Here is a 27,940-nt window from a genome sequence, read left to right as displayed (position 1 = left end):
GGGAATGGTCGAGTGTGGATGTGTGCGTGCGACAGTGTGTTGGCGTGCTCGCGTCGCGGCGGTTGTCGGGCGGTCGCACAGGCACCGCGCCGCGCTCGCACTGTTTGACTCTGACACCGCTGACGACCGGTGACGTTTCCACCGGCGACCGATCGAATGGCCGCCACTCGGGCCGTCTAACTGAGCGCCGGGTTCGAATTCGGGTTCGGGCAGCCCGGCCGACGTCCGCCTCGTCGACAGTCTTCGAACACCGGCACCCGACAACCAACATCCATCCACCGACGACACCAACACCACCACCACCAACACCACCACCACCACCACCACTGAGCAGCGCGCCATCGCCATGTATCCCAGCCCCGCGCGACACCCCGCGCACCCGCCGCACCCGCCGCACCCCTCGCAGCCGGTAAGTCGACTCCATTCCTCACCTGTCATTCGCCGTTCGCCGCTCACCCCGCTCGCCCCACTCGCCCCATTCTCCCCACTCTCCCCACTCGCCGACGCGAGCGAACTTTGAGGTTAGCGGGGCGCCGCCCCGGCTTCTTCTGTCAAAATACGAGAACGCCATCTGCAGCACGACTTAACACCGACTACTACGACCATGTTCACCGCATTCAGTTCGCATGTGAATTCGATTATAACGTGTCGAAACTATGCTATAATTTGTTCTCACTAATTGGATACACCATGTCCAAGCCAGTTCGACCGATTTGTCAAATTACATATATGCTTTGTTTGCACTCGATTAAACGTCTATTTCGAAATATCACTTCAGTTTTTACTCCATAGTTTTGGTGTACAATCGTGAGGCGTTTGGCCATATCAAAGTACAACTTTTGATGATTTGGTCAATCTGTAATATTTTCAAATATTTTATTATGTTATGATAAACTTACTCACAGTTAAAATAGAATACTTTCTCAATGAACGTATCATCACTTTGTATCTTATGATACCTTATAAGACCGGTATGACGCTTTGGGGCAACCTGTCAGGTCACACTGGTCATTTTATTGTTGTTTTTATTTTAAAATAATAATAAATTAAATAAATAAATGATTGTATGTATCTATCTCGATCGACCTATCATCACTTATCACGTTTATAATTAAAAAATTGCATGAACATTTTTCCATATGAATGGTTTACATTTTCAAGACCTGTGTTTGTGCTAGGGCTGCGGAGTCGGAGTGGGAGTGGGAGCATTTCTAGCGGAGTCGGAGTCAAAGTTGTTAAAAATCAACCGACTCACTTTTTTTTTCTATTTTAATTATTACAGTATGTGTCAACAAGTCTCAAACTTAATTGAAGTAAATCCTGATTTAAAAAAATCATGATTTAAAAACTACATTATAAATAAAATCGTTAAATTACAGTAAACGTACATATTTTGATATGTTGTGTTTCAGTACCGACTGTTTCCTTCGTCTCATACTTCTTTTTTATTTTCATTTTTTTACTATTTTTTTCACACACCGTACACTATGAATGTACTTACTTTTTACTTATAACTATTTCATTATAAATAAGTTTAATCTAATGGTAAACATTTGATTTTTTTAAATCAAATGTTTACCATTAGATTAGCCATGTTTAAGCGGTTTATATTACAAATACCGAGCGAAGCCGGGTAAAACCACTAGTTTTCTATATTTTGAATATCACTATTATTTTTATTAGTAATAATTTTATACATTAGCAAATAAAGTCGATATTACCAAAACTGTTCGATTTAGAGTCAAAGAGTCCAAGTCAAAACAAAACAAAAAGTCATAGTCAAAGTTGGTACATTTTGAACCGATCCCACAACCCTGGTTTGTGTACAAATTTGGTAGCCGTATCTCGCAGTACTCTAATTTAGACCGAAGTTATATAATGCTGCATTTTTCTTTATAATTTTTACCCACTTGTATTATACATCAGAAATACATTTAGGGTTTAAAATTTTTTTCAAGCATTGGCTATATTCTAAAGTTGAATCTACATATGTCTAATAATCGAATGTGAACTTCCTCTTCACTTGGAATGTAAGTAAATTGATTGTTTTGTGGTAATTTATTATGTATTTTAAACATAGTTTTTATATCACTCACTGAATTTGAATTTCATTAATGGATGATATTATTCAGTAAATTCTTTTTAAATTTAATGTACATATTATATTGTAATGTATTCAAATTTTAATTTTAATTTTAAAAGCGTACACAATGCAAACTGTTGCGAGTTGTTTTGTTGTGGAATATTATTTGATATTTGAATAGTATACGACGCATCATGCATATGTAATCGCCGCTTCTATTAGTCCTATCTGTGAATACATTATTCTCATTAATGTAACATTTTTTTTTGTAATTTATCTCCTAACTTATTTTGCTAATATGATTATTTTTTCCAGCTCATTTGTAATGAGAATGCACAAAATGTTTGTTATTTTATACACATTGTATCATGATTATATGTATTACTAGTTTTGTACCCGATGACATATCATCGCATGGGTGTTGGCATATTAAGTTATTAAATAATAAAAAAAAATCAATGTGTCAGTTCTGTGTTCGATCCGTATGCGGTCGTATTTTTTTTTCAAATACCTTTTATGAAATGAAAAAAATGACAATAACTACCTTCCTATCTACATATAAATAATATAAAACACTCGATAGAAAAATTTAATAATTTAATAAATTTTCAATGGATGGCTCTAAATGCTCAGAGACTAATTTGTATAGAGGAAATTAGTCTCTGAAATTAGCAAACAGTAAATATAGAAGTTTTTTGTTGACCTGTTATTATGTTCGTATTATATTGTACGTTTTGTTGGCAGTGTTTTAACTGTGACGTATATATGTCGAAACGATACGACTATTATAGTACGGCGAGCGTTATCTTACACATACACACACACACACACACACACACAGAATAGCGATATTATATATGTCATATGATACATTAACATGTGTCCATTATGATACACTAGTTGTTTTACCCGGCTTCGCTCAGTATTTGTAATATAAACAGCTTAAACATGGCGAATCTATTAGTAAATATTCATTTGTTTTATTATGAAATTTATTTGAATCGAAAAAAAAATATACCGAATCGTCATAGAAACTGTTTTGTTTACGAAGTTTCCAATCAAAGATACAAATTCTCTTTCGAAATTATATATTAGATGTATTATACCAGAATCCGGCGCCCCCCCTCCGGGGCCTTCTTCCGGGGAATTTATTTAAATCGAAAAAAAATTATATCAAATCGTCATAGAAACCGATTTGTTTTCGATGTTACGAACCAAAATTATATATTTAAATACTTACAAAGTCTCTTTCGAAATTATATATTAGTTTAACTCGATCTAAAAATGCTAACACGAGTTGCATGAGAAGAGAAAAAACATTTTTATTTGCAATGAAATAACATATTATAGCTTTCATTCTTTTCATTTGTTTATTTTGTATTTACCTTTTTCATTTGTTTTATATTTGTAATTTTCAATTTCTTCTTATATTCTATTTTATAACCTTTTCCAAATATTTTAATACTATAGTTTAATTATGCAATGTTCTACATATTTTGTCATGCCTTTATTCTTTACTTTTTAATTTGTTTTCCTTATATTTATCTTTTTCATTTTTGTAAAAATCTATTATTGGACTCGGATGTTACATATATTATTTATATACTATTTGTTTTTTTATACATATCTATGTACATCCTGTCTGTTGATTTTTCAATAAATAAAATAAAATATTATTTCCCATAGTTAGTAAAACTTCATTTTAAATGCAAACTTTGAAATTTATTTCGTTTTTGTATATTTTTTTTTATTTAAAACTTTGATAATGTAGAATGTTCATTATTTATCGAAATTTATTTCAGACTTTGTATACATATTTAATATCTACATAATATGCGTCAATGTTTAAATTTAATGAAATTTGAACACATCACATTTCTCTTTGTCTGCTTCGCATATTTGTGCGAATTGTCCATAGTAGATCGTAGCATTAAAATACATTTACAACTTTGTTCCAATATCGAATTATGAACGTGCAGTATACATACATAGTTGCAGTTGCACATATCTGCAGTTCGTATGTTTTTATCCAGTGCTTGCAAACATTCGAGTCATTTATTTTATGAAGAATATTTAAAGTCACAGTAATTGAAGACGGATATTGACGAAAGCATTGATAACTTTCCCATTTCCGTACATTTCATTTTTTTTTATCTTCTTTTCCTATTCGAAATGTCTTTTTTCTTTGAAGCGTTGAATAACGACGATGTCGATTATTCGCATGGCATTGTGTTCTCGCATTTCGTCGGTGTCTGTGACCCACTTTTGTTTTTGTTTCTACGGCGAGCCGAGCAAACCCCCCGGATTGCGCGGTTCGATCCCCTGACATCCCGGAATCTGCAGATCAAGAATCTCCGAACAAATCTAGTATATTTCTATAATTTATAACCAAGTCAGAGTATGAATTCGTACACGTGCCCCGATCGTAACTCGTATCATCGTTAAATTTTCCCAGTGAATTTGGTGCACTCTTATAAAAACTCAGAATAGCTTATTTTTAGGTTCGCAAATTGATACATTTTATTTTATACATAAATTTCTACCATATGTGCCATTGCAGGTTGCCCCGAGGCGACATGTATGTTCAGAGTTTTGTACTAATAATTCTCAACATTACAATACAATTATTATATAATGCCACTTTGCCCGAAGAAAAAGATCGTCGGATGTGAAACTTGGATATTGAACGCCAATTGGCTATACAAAGTCCAATTTACTCAAAGAAGTAAGAAACGTTATATGCTTGGCATAATGAGGAAAGACAGGAAATGGAATACGTGGATGAGAAGTATGACAAGGGCTGTGAATATAGTGGATAGAGTGAAGAGATTGGCCAGGTGGCTAGAATAATGTACGAAAGGTGGACAAAAGAAATGCTAAAACGGTACCCGAGAGAATGCACAAGGGTAAAAGAAAGACCGCAGGTAAGATGGGTAGACGAAATTAGGAAAGTGTGTGGAGTGAGATGGATGAGTGTTTCGCAAAACAGAGACGAGTGGAAGCGTTTTGGGGGGGCCTTCATCCAGGAGTGGATGGCGAATGACTAGATGATGATGAATACAATAGTCATCTATTATCCAGCGGTAGTGGTTAGCATATTATGCTTTCGAGCAGAGTGGTCACAGGTTCGAGTCCCGCGACTGGCCAGACTTTGGTTTGTGACTCCAAGTCTATCGTTTCTTATTGATTTTCATTGTAACGGTTCCTGTAAAATTGGCATTGTCTTTCCTAACTCTCTTAAGTTATTCAGCGTATTGAGGTTCGCCAATTTGATTATTGAATACTGCAAATTTTTTTCTATATATGTCACTGTGGATGTTAGTATGAGTTCGCATTGAATAAAATGCTTATGCATATCGATTGTATTGTATCTGTATAAGTGCACTCGTCGCTTTGGAACGATTTGTAAAGGCGAGTAGTTCATGTTCTATGAAATAAAAATAAAGTATATGGTACAATCAACAAATTCGATATATGTACAGCAAATTTGCGACAACAGATTTTACAGACTATGTATGCAGGTAGCATATTTATAGTAATTAAGAGTTTTGAGATGCTAGAAATTCGATTTTGCGAGAAACTGGAGGGTGGAGGATGCCAATTTATTAAATCCGTCACAACAATTAAGCTAGATAATCGGCAACTCTAGCAGAAGCCGTCGATCTGTGATGTAATGACTCAACTAAAACTGGCTAAAAGTCCTTTGATCGATCAGTCTGTAGGAAACTACCAAATTGTATCTTCCCAGAATATGTATATCTATAGCGAGACTGTTAAACCGCCAATTCGATGTTGGCAATTGCGGCGAATACTAAACTGGGGGAAATATAAGGGAACAGTAGTGAAGGGCGATGGATACGATTAATCAAAGGTCTAACAATCTCACCCTGAGAGCAAGATTTTGGTTTGGTCGGTCGCGTGCGTAGCCTTCGTAAGATTTTTCCCATCTCTTCCATCCGTCCCATGGGGTTTCGGGACGAACGAAACGGTGCGAACTACCCCTTATCGAAATCAATTGCGAATCGTTTTCCGAATAAAAACATCGAACATCCCACGCTCGAACGTCCGTGTTTGTGTTTAATTGTGTATTTTATGTATGTATATGTATTTATTTTTCTGCTGTGTGTATCATATCCACGTTTTTTTGTTATATATCGATTTACCAGTCGTCGTAATATAAAGCATGATCCTTTTATAGCGTGTCTTTGTTCAGCTGAAATGCGAAAGATACTCGCGAAATTGGATTTGCGGCGTTTAAACGGTTCCGTCTATCAATGCAGATGCAAGTAGTAATTGCAAATTGGAATTTTCAGTTTTAGTGCCGTTTAAAAACGAGATGGACCTATCTGCGAAGTGGGTATTTGCAGATGATGCTCGATGAGTGTGAAGGATCTCCTTGGATGGCTCTGTATGTACATACATACATACATATGTAATACTTTGTGAAGTACATATCTTTTTGTATGCTTTTGAATCTGATGTTGCGAGGAATAGTAATTTGGTTTACTGTCTCTTTCTTGCTGTTATCTCGTATTTCTATTGTCTTCTTCTCTGTTCGATCTACGTGTATGGGTTTTAGTTCTCGATCAATTTATTTTATATCTTTGTGTGCAGTTTATTTCATTTTATATATGAGCTGTCATATGTATGTATTTGAAAGTCCACTTTTCTGCATTTCGAGAAATATCTCGCAAAACATTAAATATAATTTTTAAGTTTAACAATATTTAAAAATACTGGTGGCATGTAATATGTTTATTCTACTTTTCCGAGATTCTGGACATATCGAATTAAGAGAAGTGATAACAACTTGTGAATTAAGTCAAACAGAAATAGTGTTTTTGGAACTGAATGTTGGACTTGAACGTAGATGCAACGGCACAATATGCTGATTTTATGTATATCATTAAATGAAATACGTGTTCCGTTTGTATTTTTGAAAGAATCATGGATCGGTTTATTTTTTGAAATTATATATGACAATTTTATGATAAGTATTAAATTTTGCTTGTACCAGTACAGCTCAAGCCGGTAAACAGTACGGAAAATATTCTTTATTACATTCTATATTTTTTTTGATTTTTAAATGCTTTTTATTATTTCGAAATTATGTTCACAATACATCTTATATCTATTTTAATAGCTACTGATCTACTGATCATTTTCTATTTTACAATTTTATTTTATTTGGTTAGTAATCATAGTATTATATTATTCTAATGTTAATGTACAGCATAATAGGAAAAATAGCTCAAAAACCTATTTACAATTCTTACATTCTATATGGAAACATTCCAATGTTCCTTAATGTGTATATCGCGTATCCGAAACAACAGTAACTCACACGATCTATTCATGTTATACAGCAGTAGTTACATGCCACCGAAACGTAACAAGCAGAACCGATTTTCTTTGGAGTATGTGGAAATATTCACTCATGACGCGACGTCATAATGGTAAGTGCACCTGCACTAACAAATGTGCTGTCATGCGCTTATGAATATTTTCGGAAACGTCATGTTGTGACAATATTGCCTCGACGATACGACGCAAGTAATATTTTGTTGTATCGTCGCGCTGTGTAATGTACACGTAAGTTGATTTTGGCCTGCACTCGTTTAAAAAAAAGTATGAACGCGCTAAAAACGGACACTAGGAATTAAATACATAAATAAATCTTTTTATGTAAATACATAAAAAGATTTATTTATGTATTTAATTCCTAGCTTAAAATTTATCATAATATTATTACAGAAGTTTACTTCTATTTAACATACGTTTACATTACATGTACCTTTGAACATTTTCAAGGCATTTTCAGATGTAATGAATGTATCATGTCATGTTATTTAATATAAAAAATGACAGCTGTTGAGAAGCTTGTCCACAGTTGAGAGACCGAACGTTGCAAACTCGACCATCCACTATTATTACGAGTTGGCGAATGGGATAAAGCAAAAAATAGGGAAACCGTATACCTATCAGAGTTTGTGGGGACCCCATCGTGGTACGTGCAAATTTATGTATTGCGAAACGAAACCAACAAAAATTGAAACGTGTGACGGGGCGCTACAGGAACGTTGGCTGGAATGCCTAGGGGGTGGGTCTGGATGGGGTGACCTCCGCCCCTTCGTCTGGAGCTCCAACCCACCCACCCTTTAGATCCGCTCACTCCGTTAATGTATTTGTCGTATCGTTCTCGCGGAGGGTGAAATGGAGGGACGGAGATGCCTCGCGTATTATTAAGGGTGTATTATTTGTTCTGATGAGGTCGTTTGAAACAACCCACACCTGTCCCGTCTCGTCCCTGGGAATAAGTAATAAATTCGCCGTCCGTTCCGTTAATTAGCGGTAGTGGCGATTATTTATTGAACAATCAATGCCTTATCGAGATCCCCATTTACATACATATTTATTTTATATTATATTTACTAAATATATATATATATGCTGATAATTTTGGTTGTCACTATGGTTTTATAATTGTGTTGTGCTTTTTTATTTCTGCTTCATTTTGTCTCACGAAGCCGTATTTTCTTCCCTCGAAGTAGTCTCCACAATATTCGTACTAAATATATGTATGTATTTAGGTATATTAAAAATTATTCGTTACTAATATAGTTATAGTTTACAGTATTCGAAACCTGCATACATTTGAAATCTGCTTTATGCTGGGTTGACACGATGCGAGTAGCTTGGGCGTTCCAGATCGGTTGGATCACCTGTTGCCACGTTGCGAGTAACGTCTTAAGCTATTTTTTTCAAGCTGCTCGCATCGTGCTACCCCGTTATTAAAATATTTTTTAAAATAAGCTTTCGCGACGTGAAAACCGTTTACATATTGTTTGGTGCTTAAATATGTATTATATTTTTACATACCATCCCTACGTTTCGAAATTAAATACTTTAAATTCAAAAGCTTAACTTGTGATTTTCTTCTTTTTGTGAGTATTTTTTAAGCTAGTATATTTAATATTTTTCTATTTCCGGTTTTTACAATTTTACAAACTGAAATTTTTGAATATAATAAACTACTATGACGTCACATCATGCGTGAATATTTCTATAGCGGAAAAATTACCGATAAAAGGTGGTTTCACCGCTATTTTTAACGATTCACTAGCAAATCGGTGCCCCCCCTCCAAAGATTCTACGTAATTTGATATGATTTGATATGGTGTCGAATCGATCGATGGCAAATTTAATTGATCAACTTAGTATAAAAAAATAGCTTATGAATATGTTTTCAAACTGTGCCAGTTATGTACTTTCGTAGACTTTCATTAAAGTTTCATCGAATGGATTAATTAGGATATTCCAGCTTTGGCGTTCGCCGATTCTCAACAGCTCAATACACTTAATGGAAATGTTAATTTAACGACTTATTTTAAAAGCTTCGATTTATAGTCTTCAGCGCAATCGTTGTCCACTTCGTTGTTTTTTTCCCAAAGCGTAAAAATCCCACGCAGTGTTGTTTTGTATATGCGTAATGTAAAAGCATTATCTTCTTCGAATTAACGCCATTGCGCGAATTCAACAGCTTTTATTGCCCAGCACAATAAAGAAATTGTGTAAATATAATAAATACTGGTAAAAATTCATTCATATATTAAACATGTTTTGAATCTGATTATTTTTTCATAGTCAATTGTATTTTAGATCTGGTCGTATTTGCCGCTTTTTTTTCCTTTTGGCCTTTTAATTAATTTTGCCGGTTTACAGTTATGAATCGTCAGGTGTCCCTCTCGGGGCCTCCTCCCTTGGGTACTCTCTACCCTCTCTCGGCGAGTTGGGATGGGAGGTTGTGGGGTTGGAGAGCGCAGTACCTGATTTTTTTTATCTAGAGTCGAATGCACATCGTGCCACGTTGGGGGCAAAAATAAAAAAAAAATGTATAAAAAGGAACAAACCGCCCTCACACACATGGGAATAATAAGCCTTCACGTCGCATACGTAACGCGACGCGCTTTGATCCGCTGAAAACGGAATTATCGTCCTTTTTGTGCGACATATTTTTTTTGACCTTTTATTTTAGTCATTGTGGAAATCCTCTTTTTTATTCGGCGGCATGGCAGAAATAGCAGCAGGAGAATAATAATTAACGACGGGGTGGACGAGCAGACGGACGTTGTTGAACGTATTTCTGTGAAAGATGATGACGATCAATCATGCCATTTTGTTTATTCTATTCGGAATGGTTTCGTGTCTATTTATGCTATGTTTTTCTAGTGGATGAGTTCTGATATTGTAATTTTTTGTTCCGATATGTTCATTCTAGCAGATAATATGTGCACATTTGACGTATTGGATATTTTATTTTATTGTTACAAATCAATATAAACTCGTCATTACAGATTACTCCAATGCGACGGGTGTACGTTAATATAACAATTAATCAGAAATAATAATCATAGAGACATCTATGATTACTAGATTAGATTACTTATTACAAATTATACACGGGCAGATTTTTGTGACAACAGGAATATATCTAATACCAATTTTCAGGAACCGTTTCAGCAATGATCTGATAAAATTGGCAAACTCTGATAGAGAAACAATCGATTTGGAGTCACAAAACCCCAAATCTAACCAGCAGATTTTGGCGAGGACTCGAACCTTTGACCTCAGTGGTGCTAAATATATACGCTACCATTAAGCCAAACTGCTGTCAAATATCAGTCCTCTCCTCAAGTATGTCAAATATCAGTTCTCCCCTCAGTTTGATTTAAACGTAGCCAGCAACACAGCTCGGTGCTTGCGTTAATGCTAGCCATCGAAAGGGTTCCGGTCTCAAACCCTGGGTTGACCTCGATTGAAAGAATTTATTTTGAGTATTATCTGTAGTGCTGCTGATCAGACTCAATATTTGTGACTCCAAGTCGATCGATTCCTTTCAGAGTTTGCCAATTTATCTGATTTCATTGTTGAAACGGTTTCTCATCAAATTGGTAAAACTGCCCTACCCACTTCTTCTTCTCTCTTCTTTCTCGTTTGCTCAATGCTGAGCGTCGTGGTCATTGATGTCATCTTGAATTTGATTGACGATCCACACTCCTCCCGGTACTGTGCCAAGTTAAAGGCAGCTTTTAGGGACGATCCTGTTAGTTCTTTGATATGGTCAGACCATCTCTTGGGAGGCCGTCCTCTCGGTCGCCTTCCTTCTAGCGTTCTGGTGACTGTTAGAGTATCAGCCTTTCCAGATTCCCCACATTCTTCCTGGCCTTATGGCCAAAGTAGGAAATATCCCTTTTCCTACATGTTGTGGAGAGTCTCTCTGATACGGCCAGCTCTTTGAGGATGGAGATATCCGTGCGTCTTGCGGTCCATAGTATGCGTAGCATCCTATCCATAAATTATTTAAATCTATGGGTAGGATTATAAAATTTATTAAAAAAATAGATTTATTTAACACTTCGTTAGTAGTAATTTTTAAATTTGTAAAGTACATGATTAAAAAATAAATTTAAAATCGGAATCGTTCGATTTTTACATACCTCCTTTACGTTTCACTTACGATTACAATTCAGGAAAAAGTTTGCCTCTTATCCGATCGTTTTCATACTTTGCCATATTGCTCATTTTGGTCATCAATAAGTAAATGGATCCCCCGCCATTACGATGGTGCAAAAATATCATGTAAGACGCGTTTTAAATCTGCCCGGCGAGATAGTCGTTGACGTCTATCCACCGCTTGTTTATTAGTTTTATACATACATAGATGGCGGTAGTAAAATAAAATAATGGTATTTTTATTCAAAATAATAATTTTTTAACGACTCCACTGCCTTGGTAAACACTTATGATTGCTTGGGTCTGTAGTGCGAAATTTTGTTACCGAATTTGTTTGCAGAGTGAATAGGTTTGAGAATCACCGGTTCAGATTTAGTGGAGTAGGTTCTACTAACGAATACGATATGAAGGAGTATGGGACAATGTCCAATTTTATTGTTTTTGTTTTGTTTCACGAAGTGAGTATGGAGATAATGGATATCCTTTGTGTCTTTTGGAGCGTGTACTTTATTTTAAATTGAATCTATTGCAAATAAGTACCTACGAGTATTACCAAGTACCCACTACTCTGTGCTTTTATTTAATTTGCACAACCTATTCCTATTTATACGACTCTTTAGCTTTGCCAACAACCTATCGCTTGATCGTCTCAATAAAAACATCCGGATTTATAATAAAATGGAATAAAAAGAAAACTGTGGTGATTGAATTGTTAATCCGTTCTAAGAGTGATCGACATGGACGGTGTTTCAGTATCAATCTTTTTATTTTTACATACCTCCTTTATGTACATTTCACATGGTTTTCGTGTAAGTGGTAATTTTTTTTCATTGTACGTGTCTACTTAGTTTTGCTGTGTGCGCATATTAAGGACTCATCGCGGGCAATCAATCCATTTAGTAATTTATGTTTATGTTTTTCCTTTTCTATTTCATGCAAACTCAAATATATGTCTTCTGATTTTACTTTATAATTGTTAATAAGCTGTTGAATTAACGACAAATTTTTCAAAATGACCATTCTTAATACAAACATGTACACATATTATGTAAGAATAACTATACATGTATACAGTGTACTTCAATTTTTATTATTCGTTCACTTCGTTATAACGGGGAAAACGCTGCGAAAGCTTTTTACGAGTTTTTCCTATTACTTCGTCGTCTCTTTTGCATTTTACAATTTATATTGCAGCCCGTGCGCACTGTTTGTTAAATTTGCTCGTGCGTTTTAACTGTTGCAATTTAAATCCTCACAAAGCTAAGTTTTCCATGTTTTATATAATATCGTTTTTTAATAACGTTTTTTTTTGCTGTTTTGTAGAAGATCTCTCTCGGGAGTGTCACAATAACGCTAGTTTTTTTTTATTGTAGCATCTGTTGGAATTCGAAACGTAATTGCAAATAAAATAAGAAGAGGTATTTAAAAAATAAACTATGATCGTATACCGAATTGGACCAGATTATTACGTGTTTAGTTAATCAAAAACGACTCAATGCCAACTATTAAATTACTCAAATTTAAATCTTAATTTATTATTGTTTTCAATTTGAATATTAGTAGATTTTTTGTAACGAAAATATTTTTTAAGTTATCAACGGAATATAGAAGTGCTCGAATGGTACCCAAGATTATGTAAAAAGGTACAAGGAAGGCCACAGAAGAAATGAACATGGAACGCTGTATGCTCAGTGAGAAGTATGACGAGGGTAATGGATATATATAGTGGAGATGGTGAAGTGATAACAGCAATCGGACGGTTACGTATCTAGAAGAATGGACGAAAGGTGGAAAAAGGAAGTGTTGGAATGGTACCCGAGAGAATGTGAAAGGCTGAAAGGAAGGCCAGAAAGAATATGGGTGGACGAAATTGAAAAAAATTGGGGGGTGAGATGGATGAGATAAAATTAAAAAAATCAATTGAGATTAACTAGCACAGTTAGTAAAGTTGGTAGAATTATTCACTCGCTCTCTATTTACAATTCTTCTGAACGGATTTTCATAGAATTCAAAGTTCTTCGCAGCGGAAAACATTGAAATTTCTATCTATTTTACATAATAAATATGTCTACAATTTCGAACACACCTGCAAAATGACGTATCACAACAGTATTGAACCTACCCGGTATATTTATACCTGAATCCATCGCATTATTCAAATTATCGTATCAATTAACGATGATTGATTAGTTTTCGCTCGGGGGTCGAATGATGGTAAGGGGAGGGGGGGGGGGATTTTTTTGTGCGAGACTTTTGTACACCTCGTCTGCGGCACATTTACAGTTTTCCTTTTCCACATTTTCCTCTCTTCCATTGTTGTAGCAATTTATTTCCCGTCACGGATGGGGGTGAGGGAGTGGCGGCGTGGGGGTAGGGGGTCGTCATACCCGTGAGATACGTTTTGCCACCATTCGTGTTTTTATTTTTTCTTATTCTGAAAATAAAACGTATCTTCTCAATGCGATACAGACGTACACACACACAGCCACATATGATATAATCCGAAATGGCGTTCGGGCTTTTCACTGTGGAATTTTCGTCGTCGGATATTTTATATGCACAATTATTTATTTTCATATTATGTATTATAGATCCTTTGTCCCAATTTACTACAACATTCGTTTAATGTGTATCTGTACTAAAATGCGGTTTTAAGTAGGGTAGGGCTGTAGTAGTGTTTGTACTCAAATCCTGTACTTGCTATCAGTTGCTGAGATGATTCTGCTTAAAATTACATTGTTGTCTTCGTTTCCTCCGTCTTCCGGCATCTAGAAAAACGACAAACGATGCTGGATGTAAACATCTCTCTACTTCTATGTAGTGTGTATGTTACAGTTCAAGTGTTAACTTCGGTTCCTTATACATTTATATTGATAGTTTACGGTCGCTATCCTTGGCTCTATCCAATTGCCTACCGGCTGGGAGCACTAGGATATAATTCCCTCGAGTCACGACGTAGAGTTTATTTGGGAAAACATTTCTGGTTGGTTTGGTGAGCGATCCTCAAATTCTTGCTGAATTGAACTAGAATGTTTCCAGCTAACTCAAGTAAATTAAATGCCGCATTTTGTTCTCTTCTCCTGTGGCACATACCAATTTGATGGCTTCGTCACCTGTCGCAAAGGGCATCAAACGCATCAACCAGATTTCGATTGGCTTGGATTTGTTTAATCGGAAATATATTGATTTGGTGTAGGGGTTGTTTAATATGAGATCGTAAATGGATTCCTATGTGCATATGTTACAGTCGAAGTTTATTTTCAGTTGTATACATGTATTCATTATCGAATACAATTCAACTAGTAAATTGTATCTCTACAAGCGCAAATACACTTCAACAATGTGCGGCAGTTGTGATGTAACAGTCGAGTTTTGACAGCTCTGATGTTTTTACGAATGCTTTAGAATTTAAGAATGCGCTAATATTAAATAATAAAGATAATGAATACCGTATTATGATAACTTTAAGAATGTGTTCAAAATAAAAATTTGACTTTCCAACTCAATTTACTAGTCGAGTGTCGTTTTCACGAAAACCCAACTTCTCCATCTTACCAAGTACCAACTTATAGTTGAACTGTGTTTCAGTTGTAATGTACATATTTTGACAAATTGGAATGTAATTCGCCATCAACTTACATGGGTTAGACGGAATATATTCCAACTAGTCAAAATACATATATTACCACTGAAATACACATCTAATATATAATTTCGAAAGAGACTTTGTATGTAAGTATCTTTGGTTGTGAACTTCGTAAACAAAATAAAGTTTCTATGACGACAATTCAATTGGTTGAATATTATATTGTTTTCGATTCAAATAAATTTAATAAAAAAACAAATGAATATTTACTATTAGATTCGCCATGTTTAAGCTGTTTATATTACAAATACTGAGCGAAGCCGGGTAAAACAATTAGTTAACTATAGCGGTTGTTGGTACCAGGTTAGATGGAATATATTCTAACTAGTTAAAATATATTTCAACAAGAAGATACACTTCAACTGTATCTCAATATATTGTATTTATTTGTTTCATATTTTATAGTTATCTTTGTTTATTATCTTATTTTTTTTTAGCTTAGCCATAGTGAAGATTTGAACTAATTCTATAATTTCACTATCGCAAATAGTAAATAAAAATAAAATAAAATGAGGCTATGCTGTCCGTTCGTGAAGGATAGAGCGAGATGGCACGATCCACGCCGCGACGACAAAGGAGCGCAATACGTGCGCGCGGTCAACTTCAATTATTTTTTTTCCTTTCTATAAGCATGAATTTTCGTGTTAGTTGTAACATAATCCAGCAGCATAGCTCGGTCGTTAAGCTTCTGCTTAGCGTCGAGAAGGCGCTGGGTTCGATCCGAGGGCCGGGCCTCAAATGAAAATGAATTTTTCAGAGTATGCTGTTGGTTAGACCTGGATTTGTGACTTCAGGTTGATCGTTTCCTATCAGAGTTAATTAATTGCCAATTTTCTCTGATTTCATTGTTGAAACGGTTCCCGGAAAAAATGGGCTAAAATCCCTCCTATACGATATGTCACCTATAATTTGTTATTAATTAATTTGCAATAAATAAGTTTGTATACAAATTGATAGATGTCTCATTGATTTGCGAGTTTTTCAGTGTCTCGTAATTCAGTGATTTATATAAAAATGCTGCATTGTAATTGTAATTTGTAATTGGCCAGGAAGGCGCATTGGGGTTTACCTGTAAGGCCTTCCTGGTATATATGTATGTAAAATAAATAAATAAGCGGTCAGAACATCTTGGCTGACCAATTAGAATTGTCTATTTCTATTTCTACCTACATACTATGTAGTTAACTGAAATGAAGTGTAGATTGTCAAACTAAATCCTCCGATAAAAAAGTCCGATGCGACACTAAAACTGATTCCAATCGTTGCTTTTCCTCAGTCTCGAACTTCTTTCAAAGTTGTTATCAGCCGAGTCGGAATTCGCCAATCCGATGTAAGGCAGCGGGTCATTTAGTTTCGATTACGCGCTGCTAATGACCGATTCCGGGTTAACTCTCAGCACTCGCCGTGGGGTACCTTCTAACCCTCCACACTCACACCAACCCTCCTGCGTTTTGTGATTTATCGCCGTTTCGCGTTATCGCGGTGTTGTTTCTTTGGGTCGTTTCTCGTCTTTTCGCGGTCGGTGGGTGTGGGTGTGGGTGGGAAGGGGTGGTCTTCCATTTTCCGGGGTTTGACGAAATAATTTATCGGCGTCGGTAAACAAAGTGGGCAATCAACCTGTCTTCTGTATTGATCCGACCGACCCCGCCCGCACTACTTGTTCTGGCGAATTGTACGATGTCTGAGTCGCATCCTTTCATCCCCCCCACCCACTCCTCCCGATCCTCCGGTGTGTGTTTGTAGAATGTTTACGACCCAAGAAACACACATGCACGGTGTATAGTCGTAAGCAGGTTGATGGGTAGGTATCCATATCTGGAGACAGGAATAGAGATAGCCTTTTCGTTCTGCTGGGAACTTTTTCCTTGTAGCTTTTCTATACGTATGTTTGTTTGTGTTTGATTTTTGTCGTGTGAATTTGCTTGCGATTGGGTGGGTGTTACGATTGCTATTGACGTTTAAGTAGAATTTAAGTTCCTTAATTAAATAGGGGTCTGTTTGTAATTTGAGCATAAAAGGGTGAACGGTTCAAAATCTTATTTTCGTCATTTAGGAATATGTATTTCGGATTTCGTTCTAGAATAAACTTTTATTTTTTGGCAAAATTTCCTTATTACTATTTCACCGGACTGATTATAACTTGATTAAATAAAAACGTACATATGTACATGAATGTATGTGTGTATGTGTGTGTGTGTGTCTCGAATAGGCTGCTAAACCACTGAACCGATTGCGATGAAACTTTCAGGATTTGTTGTGTGCATGTCCGGGAAGACTACCGTGAAAAAAAAACGGGAAAAAATGGGAACGACAACGGGAGAAACGGGAATGAGTGTCATTGCAACGTAATAATTTCAAATGTGTTCACTACCTGCGTTTTTCCGACAAATGGGAACGGGAACGGGAATTGCATGCGTTATTATGGCATTGCAACGCATGCCGGGGTTCAGCTAGTCTACATATATAAATTTAGTAAAATTTAGTTTATCATATATGTGTGTATGTATATAATATCGCTATTCCGCCTGTCTTGTCTGTTTGAGATAACGCTTGCCGTACTATAATTGTCGTTTCGATTCGAAATATGTACGTCACAGCTAAACCACTGCCAAATAGTATATACGTATACAATAACAAAAGAAAAAACTTTATATACTGATCGCTACGAATGTTTCCGCTTGGCAGAGAATTTACCGCTATCTATTTAAAATTTATTTAATTAAATTTTATATTGTTTACATGTTGGTAGGTAGGTAGTTTTTACCTTTTTACATAACTCCTTTACGTTTCACTTACGATTACAATTCAGGAAAAAGTTTGCCTCTTATCCGATCGTTTTCATACTTTGCCATATTGCTCATTTTGGTCATCAATATAAGTAAATGGATCCTCCGCCATTACAATGGTGCAAAAATATCGTTTAAGAAGCTTTTCAAATCTGCCCGGCGAGATACTCGGTGACGTTTACCGTTGAAGTTTGTTTATTAGTTTAAAACATTGATGGCGGTAGAAAAAAAATTATTGGTGTTTTTATTCAAAATAATAATTTTATATACAAATTATAGAAGAGGTATGTTTTTAAAAAAAAAATTTTTAAGGATAATTACGTGTATAGGGGTTTCCGAGATCGGAGTGAGAGACGCAGCTGTGTAGTACGGGCGGTTTATTGTTTTTGATCCGTCGGCATGCCAGTTTCGAATGAAACACGGACCATAATCGCCGAATATTTATACACATCAGGTACTCTCCGCACAGAGATATCATTGGTCGATGCGTAGCGAGACCTTATTGGCTGTTGTATACAGCTTGTTCATACGTCGAGGCATTTTTTTGCCGCGAATGCGAAATCAGGTGATCAGCGCTAGTAAACTAGTCACCTAGTCACCAATCACCTAATCTCTACGTTACATCTTAATATATAATTTCGAAAGAGACCTTGTAAGTATGTAATGTTGGTTGGTAACATCGAAAACGAATCAAAGTTTCTATGACGACGATTCGATATATATTTTTTTAGATTCAAATAAATTTAATAAAAAAACAAATGAATATTTACTATTTGATTCGCACATGTTTAAGCTGTTTATATTACAAATACTGAGCGAAGCCGGGTAAAACAACTACTTAGTTATAAAAGTGATCAGTAAAATAAATTAAACGATCAGTAAAATGTAATAAGTGATATTACAATATTCTTTGGACAACAGTTTTTAATGAAAATTTGATCAGCATTGATTTAATATTTTATCACTAATTATTCAACATTTCATCAGTGTTTCTTCAAGATTTGATCAATATTTATTCAAAATTTGATTAATATTTATTCAAAATTAGATTAATAGGAACTTATTCAAAATTTATATTTTTGACTTTTCGAGGATTGCTTTTCAATCTCAATATTTTTTTATCTGACCTTATTAATTGGAGCGATGAATAATTTAATAATAAATGTAAGGAAGGCTGATCAAATAATAAATTCAAATATTATATGCTGAAATTTAATTTTAGTAGGTAATCCGAATACTTCTAAATTGTTTGTTAGTTGAATTGAATCTTTGGAAATATTATTATGCTTTCAACTTCTTTCATCAATCATGTAATAATTCGCTATGATTTTAATCCGAAACGTCTTATGAATTTGTGTTTGAAGAAAATGCTGGTTCAAATTGAGTTTGTGCGAAATTGAATAAGTTCACATTTTCGCAATTTATTTGCTCTCCTGATATTTGGTTAACAGAAAATACAAAAATAGAAAAAAATTAAATAATTTTTTAAAAATATGTTCATAGGAGTGGGAGGTCGTTTTTCAAAGTTTGCATTTAAAATTTAATTATAATCTTCCCGGGGCCACACAGTTTGAGTGAGAGCGTGTGCGACTAATCGCCCCGTTCTATTGGCCTGAAGTCTTGAAAACACGCAACCCCAATTCGCGTTTTATGTAAGTGTTTAATTGTATGTTTTGGGGTAAGTCGAATGCTCGGAAACGTTGCAATAAATGTCAAACCAAATCACAAACTACAATGTGAGGGGGTTTGAAGTTTTTTTCATATTCATAAACACGTAAACATAATTATGATTTTCGAGTGTTCGCTATAAATTCTCACTTTTGTAAGTGTTACGAGATTTTTTTGACATTATTTTTAAGTATTGTACAATGAAGGGTTGCTGAAATTGTTGAACATGCGAATTTTTCTAATAATGTTAGCTTTTAAATAACAGCGAATTAACATTATATTATTATATTTACTAAAAGTTAAATATTAAATAAATTTAACACAAAGTTCCTCGTTGCTATTCAGCTGTTAGAATTTTAATTGCGACCTAGATATAACCACCTATGTACCATACTTGTGTAATGATCTATGATGGAAAAATAAACATTTTTAATGAAAATTTTGGCTGTAAAAGCGGGTATTGCTAATAATCCGTCAAATAAGCCGGTCAATTAAAAGTATGAATACTATCAACTATATTAAATTGAATGTTTGCTTTTTTGTCCGCTTTACAAAGCTAGTTTTCAATTTAGAACCATCAAATAGTAGTCTGTTTTTGGAATGGTTCGATGTCTGATCAAAATTTCGGAAAATATTTCATTTTCTTTTCCGACTTTCAACTGCCTAATTCGACGTTAATAACATAGGTTTAATTGAAGTATTCGTTATTCTAAAGCCACTCAATATAGAGTTGTTAGTCATTTAATCTACATATTTTATAGGGAGTGTATGGTATACAAATAAACTCATATGTATATGATACCAATACAAATAAAATTTCATACATATGTAGAATTTACTGATCCACTTTCACTGTCTCCCTCCCGTCTTTATCGCCGAATCTGTGGCAGGAAAAGGTTTCACCGTTCACCACTTTCCTGGTTATTCTGAAACATTTGAAGCGTGTCATCCCCCGTATGTCGTTGTCGGGGAGTGCGACACTTTTTAATTAGAGGTCGAGCGAGTGATGTACGCCAGGGAGAGAGTGGGTGGAAAGGGGAGACGATCCCTGATGGCTCTTGAGCGGGAAAGGGGGACAATTCAAAAACCCCCTCCGTGTTTCTATTGTGTAAGCGTTGTGTTCACCATAATGTTGCTCTTTCATTTTACACGGCCGCTTTATGAGTACTCGTCGTGATTATTGACATGGGTGAAGTTGTCGAGTTGTATATTAATGTCTAATTTGTGTTTTTGCAGGGTCCACCACCGAGTGCCGGTCCTATAAAATTCACCATCGCCGATACGTTAGAAAGAATCAAAGAAGAATTCAATTTTCTTCAGGCGCAATATCATACGTAAGATTCTCCTGCAGTGTTTTTGCGCGATAAGAGGTTTTTCTATTGTTTTTTTACTTCCTAACTATTTTCTTTTGTTTGCAGATTAAAATTAGAATGCGAAAAACTAGCCGGTGAAAAAACAGAAATGCAACGTCATTATGTAATGGTGAGTTTGTACTTTTTTTTTCAGTTTGGGCTTTGATGCTTGCGATTATTTTATTTAATGATTTGTTAGTTTTTTTTTATATTTGTTATACTATAAAAATCTTTAAAAATTATCGATTTACATACTTTCTATCTACAATTTTACGAAGAATTATCAGTAGTATAAATTATTTGTCCCTTTCAAGCAGAGAAATGTAATAATAATAGAAGGGCCCTTAAGAAAAAATAATTGTTGTCAATATAAATACGCTACAACCCACGGAATACAATCGGATCAATTTACTCATAAAAATGTATCACATGTTTATTGTGTGCTTTTGAATGCATTGTGCAATTTTTACCGATGCTTGCCCATCTTGCGAGTAATATAAACAAACAGAGAAGTTTTTATCGGACATACGTCGAGCACCAAGCGTCAAATACGACTGATGCTAAAATTATTTAGATCTGTCCGTGGACAGAATGTCACTTGACAACAATATAACACCTAAAGCCACTTCTATTAATATTACATTTCTCTGCTTTCAAAAGTATTCATTCAATGATATTACTAAAAATACATTATTTTTGGTAAGGCGTCAATTTTTTTGGTAAAAAATAAGTGGTTTGTGATATGTTTGATAGATGCATTGACATGATATTAAACAAGTAAATGTTTTTTAAAATTATATATATTGAAAGTGCCTTTAAAATTTTGTTTCAATATAAATTTAATAAAGTAAGTTCGAATTGTATGTATTTATTACTAATGTTTTTATAAATATTTCAGTATTACGAGATGTCGTACGGCTTAAATGTTGAAATGCACAAACAGGTAAAGAATTTCGTCAACTATTTTTTTTTGTTTTTGCTTGCAATATTTTTCAATAAAATATGTCAATTTCATTTTTATTTTTAGACTGAAATTGCCAAAAGACTGAACGCAATAATCGGACAGTTGCTTCCGTTCCTGGCGCAGGAGCATCAGCAGCAAGTGGCTTCGGCCGTCGAGCGAGCCAAACAAGTCACTATGACCGAACTGAACGCCATTATTGGGGTATGTTTTGACTTTGACAGTTTTTTAATTTGATTATGTTGTGTTTTGATAAAAGATTCGCCAATTTTTAAAAGTGGCGTCTCTCTGTTTACAATAGCTTTGTATTGAAAATGAAAACAAAAAATTCTCTTCTGTTATAATGATAGGCTGCTATTGTAACGTTCGATGTTTTATTTCAGCAACAACAGCAACAAGGTCTACAACATCTCCTCGTAAGTGTTTAGATAAATAGAAATACACTTACAGAAATCCATCATGAGTATCATAAACGATAATTAATTTATAATTTATGAAAAATGTACAGAATACAAAATTGATTTTCTAATTTGGCATTCTTCATTTTTAATATCTATTAGAGTAATAAATAACCAAACATACGCCTATTAAAGCGTTCAAGTAGTATTCATATTTGCAACTTTTTAAAATGTATGTTGCATGTCACTCGGCTATTAACTTAATTAAAATACAAAGGGCGTATGAATACGTTCCGATAACGAGCTTAGAGTTGTGCCGTTGATGATACAATTATTACAGGCATGTTATGTCAAAGTAATCGATTGTATATGAACGCTAAATAATTATAGTAGAAATTCAATATATTTTGAATTCCAATAATAATGTTCATTCCTCGATGTTGCATGGCACGCACGTCATGCGCATGCAGCAGCAGATGCACGCACAACAAGTGCCAGGAGCTGGAGTCGGTGGAGGAGCTGGTCTCTTCGCTGGACTACCGCCCCAGCATGCCAGTCACGCTGCTCACGCTGCATTACTAGCGGCAGCTAAACCACCCGACGTTCCAGCTGACCTCAAAATTCCTCCACCCTCTGCCGAAGAAAGGCTTGCCAGTGCTAGGGCTTTGCAGGTTGGTGGCTAAATTTTGATTTGTTGAATATTTAATTTGACGTTGACGTAAAAATGCTAATGATTTGTGTTTTCAGAGAAGTTCAGTTTCACCTGGTGATCGTGATAAATATAGATCTCGCTCACCTGCGGAATCCGAAGCTGTAGAAACTAAAAGACGGAAAGAAGAAAAAATGCTTGGTCATGTGAGTTTTTAAAAACAATAAGCGCTATTCAAAATCATGTTGCGATCAACTGAAATTGAAATTTGTTTTGCTTTTTTGATTTTTATAGGATAGCGATGCCGAGAAAAGTGATCAAGATCTTGTAGTAGATGTAGCAAACGAGGTAGTATTATTTGTAATGTACATAGTTCGGTGTTCACTTATTGGATAAGAAAATTTTCTTGGTAATCGTAGAATCCATACATGCCAAAATATCCGTCTTCTTTGTATTGTTTTTAAAAGACTAGCTATGTATTACTGATTGTATGGAGGTATTTAAATTTTTTTTACAAAATTTTCTTTTCTGATGAGAAAGCGCTTATTGCATTTTATTGCTGTTGATTGAAATGTAGATATTTTAAAATATATATACATGTACATATATATAAATATTTTATTTTTATTTTGAAGGAGGATAGAAGAGGAGACGATCACTCGTTAGATAGAGTAAGTGGTGAAACCGGAAGAGAAAATGGGCCTGATAAAGGGGGTGGGGGATCTGCTCTTCAAAGGCCACCTAGTCGTAGTGGGTCTAGTTCGTCGCGTAGCACTCCTAAAAGTAAAGATGTAAGTTCGATTATATGTATTTCAATCGGTGAGCTCTCAAAAATAGTCACATTAAACAATTAATCATATTTTTTTTGTTTTGTTTAGGAAAAGCCCGGTACACCTAGTTCTACAAAAGGCGGTCGATCGATTACGCCAAATAGTAGTAAAAGTGGAGTAGTTCCACCTGCAGTACCCCCTCCAGGTGGTCCATACTCGCCCTTTCCATCGTCAGCTGCCTACCATAGACCACCTCCACCTTCAGGACCATTATCGTATCCAGACTCTCCAGGACCAAGATCGAATGGTGTAGCCGCAGGAAAACCGTAAAATTATACACTATTAAATCTATTGGTTTTAATGTAACTGATCCTTCAAGCTTTTATCAAATTTCAGAGCGTATTCATTTCACACGTGCGGCGGACCCGGATTGCAACCGGTTCCATTTCCAGCAGATGCCTTAATCGGTCCCGGTATACCAAGAGGAGCGAGACAAGCGACTACACTTCCTCACGGAGAGGTAATTTCGGTTTTGCGTAATGGATGAGTGTGTATTTATGTATATTTTATGGTATTCAAAACACATTTTGTTTAAATTAGGTGGTGTGCGCTGTGGCTTTGTCTCAAAGTGGTTCAAGCCGACACGCATATACTGGAGGTAAAGGTTGTGTAAAACTTTGGGACATAACATCTCCATCGAGTTGTAGTAAACCATTGTCGCAATTGGATTGTTTGGTAACAAAAAATCATGTAGATATTTTTTCTAAAATATTAAAATAAAGTGAAATAATTTTTTTATCATCGTATTTTATTCTAATTGGATGATTCTGTCATACAAATACACATTATAGTGATACGGGTTTGCTTAAATTTTTATTCTCCTTCTAGGATGAAATATTTAAAAAGAATTCTTTCACTTTGTTTTATACCTATTACAATAATATAAACAATTGAAGTTGAATTATTGTATTTTTTTTTATTTGAACTAAACTCGAGCTTTTTAATTTTTTTACAGCAACGTGATAATTACATTCGGTCAGTAAAATTACTTCCCGATGGTAGAACTCTCATAGTGGGCGGTGAAGCATCTAATTTGTCAATCTGGGATTTGGCAACACCCACACCACGTATGAAAGCTGAATTGACGTCTAGTGCCCCAGCTTGTTATGCTTTAGCTATTAGTCCGGACTCAAAGGTAATTTTCTATTTTAATTGTCGATTTTATCTAAATGAAGGTCATTTTAAAATTAATTAATATGATTTATTTTTGTATTTAAGGTATGTTTCAGTTGTTGTTCCGATGGAAATATCGCTGTTTGGGATTTGCACAATGAGGCTCTTGTTAGACAATTCCAAGGTATTTAAATTTTAAAATTAAAAATAATAGTTTATTTAAATAATAATTAATTTTATGTTTAATAAATTTAATAATGTTTTAATATAGGTCATACTGACGGAGCTAGTTGTATAGATATATCTGCTGATGGTTCAAAGTTGTGGACTGGTGGATTAGATAATACAGTCAGATCTTGGGATCTTAGAGAAGGTCGTCAATTACATCAGCACGATTTTGCTAGCCAGATATTCTCGTTAGGATATTGTCCTACAGGTGATCATTTTAGACATTATGTAATCACTATTCAGATATTTTTTTCTGTTTTCTTTGTTTCTTAAAACTTTTTGTGTGTATTTTTTAGGTTCTTGGTTAGCTGTTGGTATGGAAAATTCTCATGTTGAGGTGCTACATGCTGGTAAGCCTGACCGCTATCAGCTGCTTTTACACGAATCTTGTGTTCTCAGTTTACGCTTTGCAGCTTGTGGCAAATGGTTTATTTCTACCGGTAAAGATAATCTGCTCAATGCATGGAGAACGCCTTATGGAGCCAGTATTTTCCAGGTTGGTTTTTATATACAATTTGAAAAATTTTAATTTGTACAAAATTACTAAATTTAATTTTTATTTTTTTGTTTTTAGTCTAAGGAATCTTCTTCAGTTTTAAGTTGTGACATTTCCGCTGATGATAAGTATATTGTCACTGGATCTGGTGATAAGAAAGCTACAGTTTACGAAGTAATCTATTGATCATCATTAGCTTTAGTTTCAAAGAAGACGTTTATGTATAATAATTGTGTACATATATTAAATATTCATTTAGTATCATATGAAATTCGTTTAGTAATATGTGATTGTGTTCCTTAATCAAAAATAATAAAAATCTAATGAAGATTGATAGACTCTTATACAGTATATTATCGAGGAAATAATTTTTTTTTGAATTTGTGGCATTTGTTAATTAATATAAGTAATAAAAAAGTGATTTCAATATTTTATATGATTTTATAAACTTTTAAAAGAAATATTTTTATGGAAAGAAAAAATATTAAGATAAATATTAAAGTTATGGACATTTCTATATAAGTATTATGAGATCTCTATGATTTTTATGTGAAATCTGATTTAGGAGGTTTGAATATATTTCTTTTCATTATGTTCCTAAGATATTTGATCATGCTGTACGTATTAAAAAAATCAACTATTTGAAATGTACTATGTATTAAATGTATTTTAATTAATTAGTAAATCCGCCTGCGACTCGGATACTTTTCAGAAAGGTTTTTTGGTGCTCTGGTGATACGTAGCGCGAGAGAATTTCAGCTATTTAAATGTAAGTCTCTCGTTCACCGCTTTGATTGCATGCTAGTTATGCAAACGAATTGAGTTAACTACAATTCATTTATATACGTGTAATAGTCAGTATTATGTATCAATTGTTTATGCAATAACTAATTCTCAATTGAAGTCGTTCCAAAAAAAATAATTTTTAGTCTGCAATTGAATTACATATCAATTTTTGTTTCAATGAATTTTCGATGTCAATTTTTTTCCAATTAGCGTACTTCTGTCATTTATAAAATTAGCATATCAAATTAAGTACGTCTTACATTTTGTAGAAATATATTTTTTTATATCCTTTCAAGTTGAAAGTATTTTTTTAACTTTTTTTTCATCATAAATTTTTGCTCTCTCAGTCGAATTTTTAAGACTTAGTAGGCATATGTATATTTTTCCGGTTTATAGCGTTGTACGAATGTAATAATCTACATTTGAAAACAATTGTTAATATTGTACTAAAAAAATTGTTAATAGACTAGTTCTTAGTTGATTGACGATCAATGTTTTTACATATATACGTATGTATTTAATCTCACATTTATCAGTCTCGATAAAGTATCATGACAATTTTTTGATTTTTGTAATATATATATAATTTTCGAAAATTATATTTAAAATTAGTGTTCTTAGTATTAATTGAATTATTTATTATTTAAATGTAGATAGGTAGTTATCATGTTGAAATATGCTATTGCTATGAACTTATTTTCTATTACATACATGCAGTCCGAAATGTATTGTTATTTATCAAAACTCATAAAGACTTACTGCTAGCAATTTTCAGTATCGAAATTATGAAATGATTTTTTTTTTATATTTGTGTAAAAAAATAATTCAAAGATTTGGCTTAAATGTGAAGTTCAGATTTCTTTTATGGTTTATATATTTTTTATTACACTAATATTAAAAAAAAAATGAAGTGCATATTCTGTATCAACATGGTAACTAGATTATATTTTGAATTTCAGTATTAATTATTGAGTATTAGTTTGTTGTATTATTTGTATGAATTGTGCTTTGAATGGCATGTCTATGTTTATACTATAATACCATAACTTAACGAAACATTTTCATTCCACTACTTTACAAAGTGATCGCAATTTGACGACTTAAATATATATTATTATATTTTGCTGTATATTATTTCGTACTTTTATATGTATAGTTTTTGGTCAGTTTTAATTTATTTTATGACATGATCATGTGCCCGCAACTTTCATAGTTATATTGAATATGAAACAAAAAGTATTTGAGTAGACTAGGATGCTTTCGTTGCTCTCGTATCTAAGCGGGAGATTTTTACGTCATCCGTGGCTGATGATCAGTCGAATGTACTTGTGTCTACGTTTACCTGAAGTTTTATTTTAGCATATGTATTTTGTTAATGTGGTGTACAAAATATTTTAAATTAAATGAAATTTTATAGAAAAATGAAGTATA

General features: G+C 34.3%; 1 protein-coding gene across 1 annotated transcript; it reads left to right on the top strand.

Annotated features, from left to right (window-relative positions):
- On the top strand, nt 1–27,926 carry LOC143910650 (protein groucho-like). Its single transcript, XM_077429217.1, has 18 exons — nt 1–409; nt 20,933–21,030; nt 21,115–21,178; nt 21,947–21,991; nt 22,076–22,213; nt 22,393–22,425; nt 22,884–23,057; nt 23,155–23,262; nt 23,351–23,404; nt 23,692–23,847; nt 23,935–24,152; nt 24,223–24,346; nt 24,427–24,561; nt 24,842–25,021; nt 25,105–25,183; nt 25,271–25,435; nt 25,524–25,723; nt 25,802–27,926. The coding sequence occupies exons 1-18, from the start codon at nt 347–349 to the stop codon at nt 25,907–25,909; spliced, it is 2,142 nt and encodes a 713-aa protein (XP_077285343.1). The 5' UTR covers nt 1–346; the 3' UTR covers nt 25,910–27,926.
- Nucleotides 27,927–27,940: the final 14 nt, after the last annotated feature.

This window comes from Arctopsyche grandis, chromosome 4 (genome assembly GCF_051622035.1).
Source record: "Arctopsyche grandis isolate Sample6627 chromosome 4, ASM5162203v2, whole genome shotgun sequence".
Taxonomy (NCBI): Eukaryota; Metazoa; Arthropoda; class Insecta; order Trichoptera; family Hydropsychidae; genus Arctopsyche; species Arctopsyche grandis.
This window is presented reverse-complemented; position numbering and strand designations above follow the sequence as displayed.

Bases quoted from the DNA above. Each gene is read 5' to 3' on its own strand.
- LOC143910650 (XM_077429217.1), top strand. From the start codon at position 347: ATGTATCCCAGCCCCGCGCGACACCCCGCGCACCCGCCGCACCCGCCG. The intron at 410-20,932 runs GTAAGTCGACTC...GTGTTTTTGCAG, and splicing joins CGCCGCACCCCTCGCAGCCG to GGTCCACCACCGAGTGCCGG. The intron at 23,405-23,691 runs GTAGTATTATTT...TTTATTTTGAAG, and splicing joins TAGTAGATGTAGCAAACGAG to GAGGATAGAAGAGGAGACGA.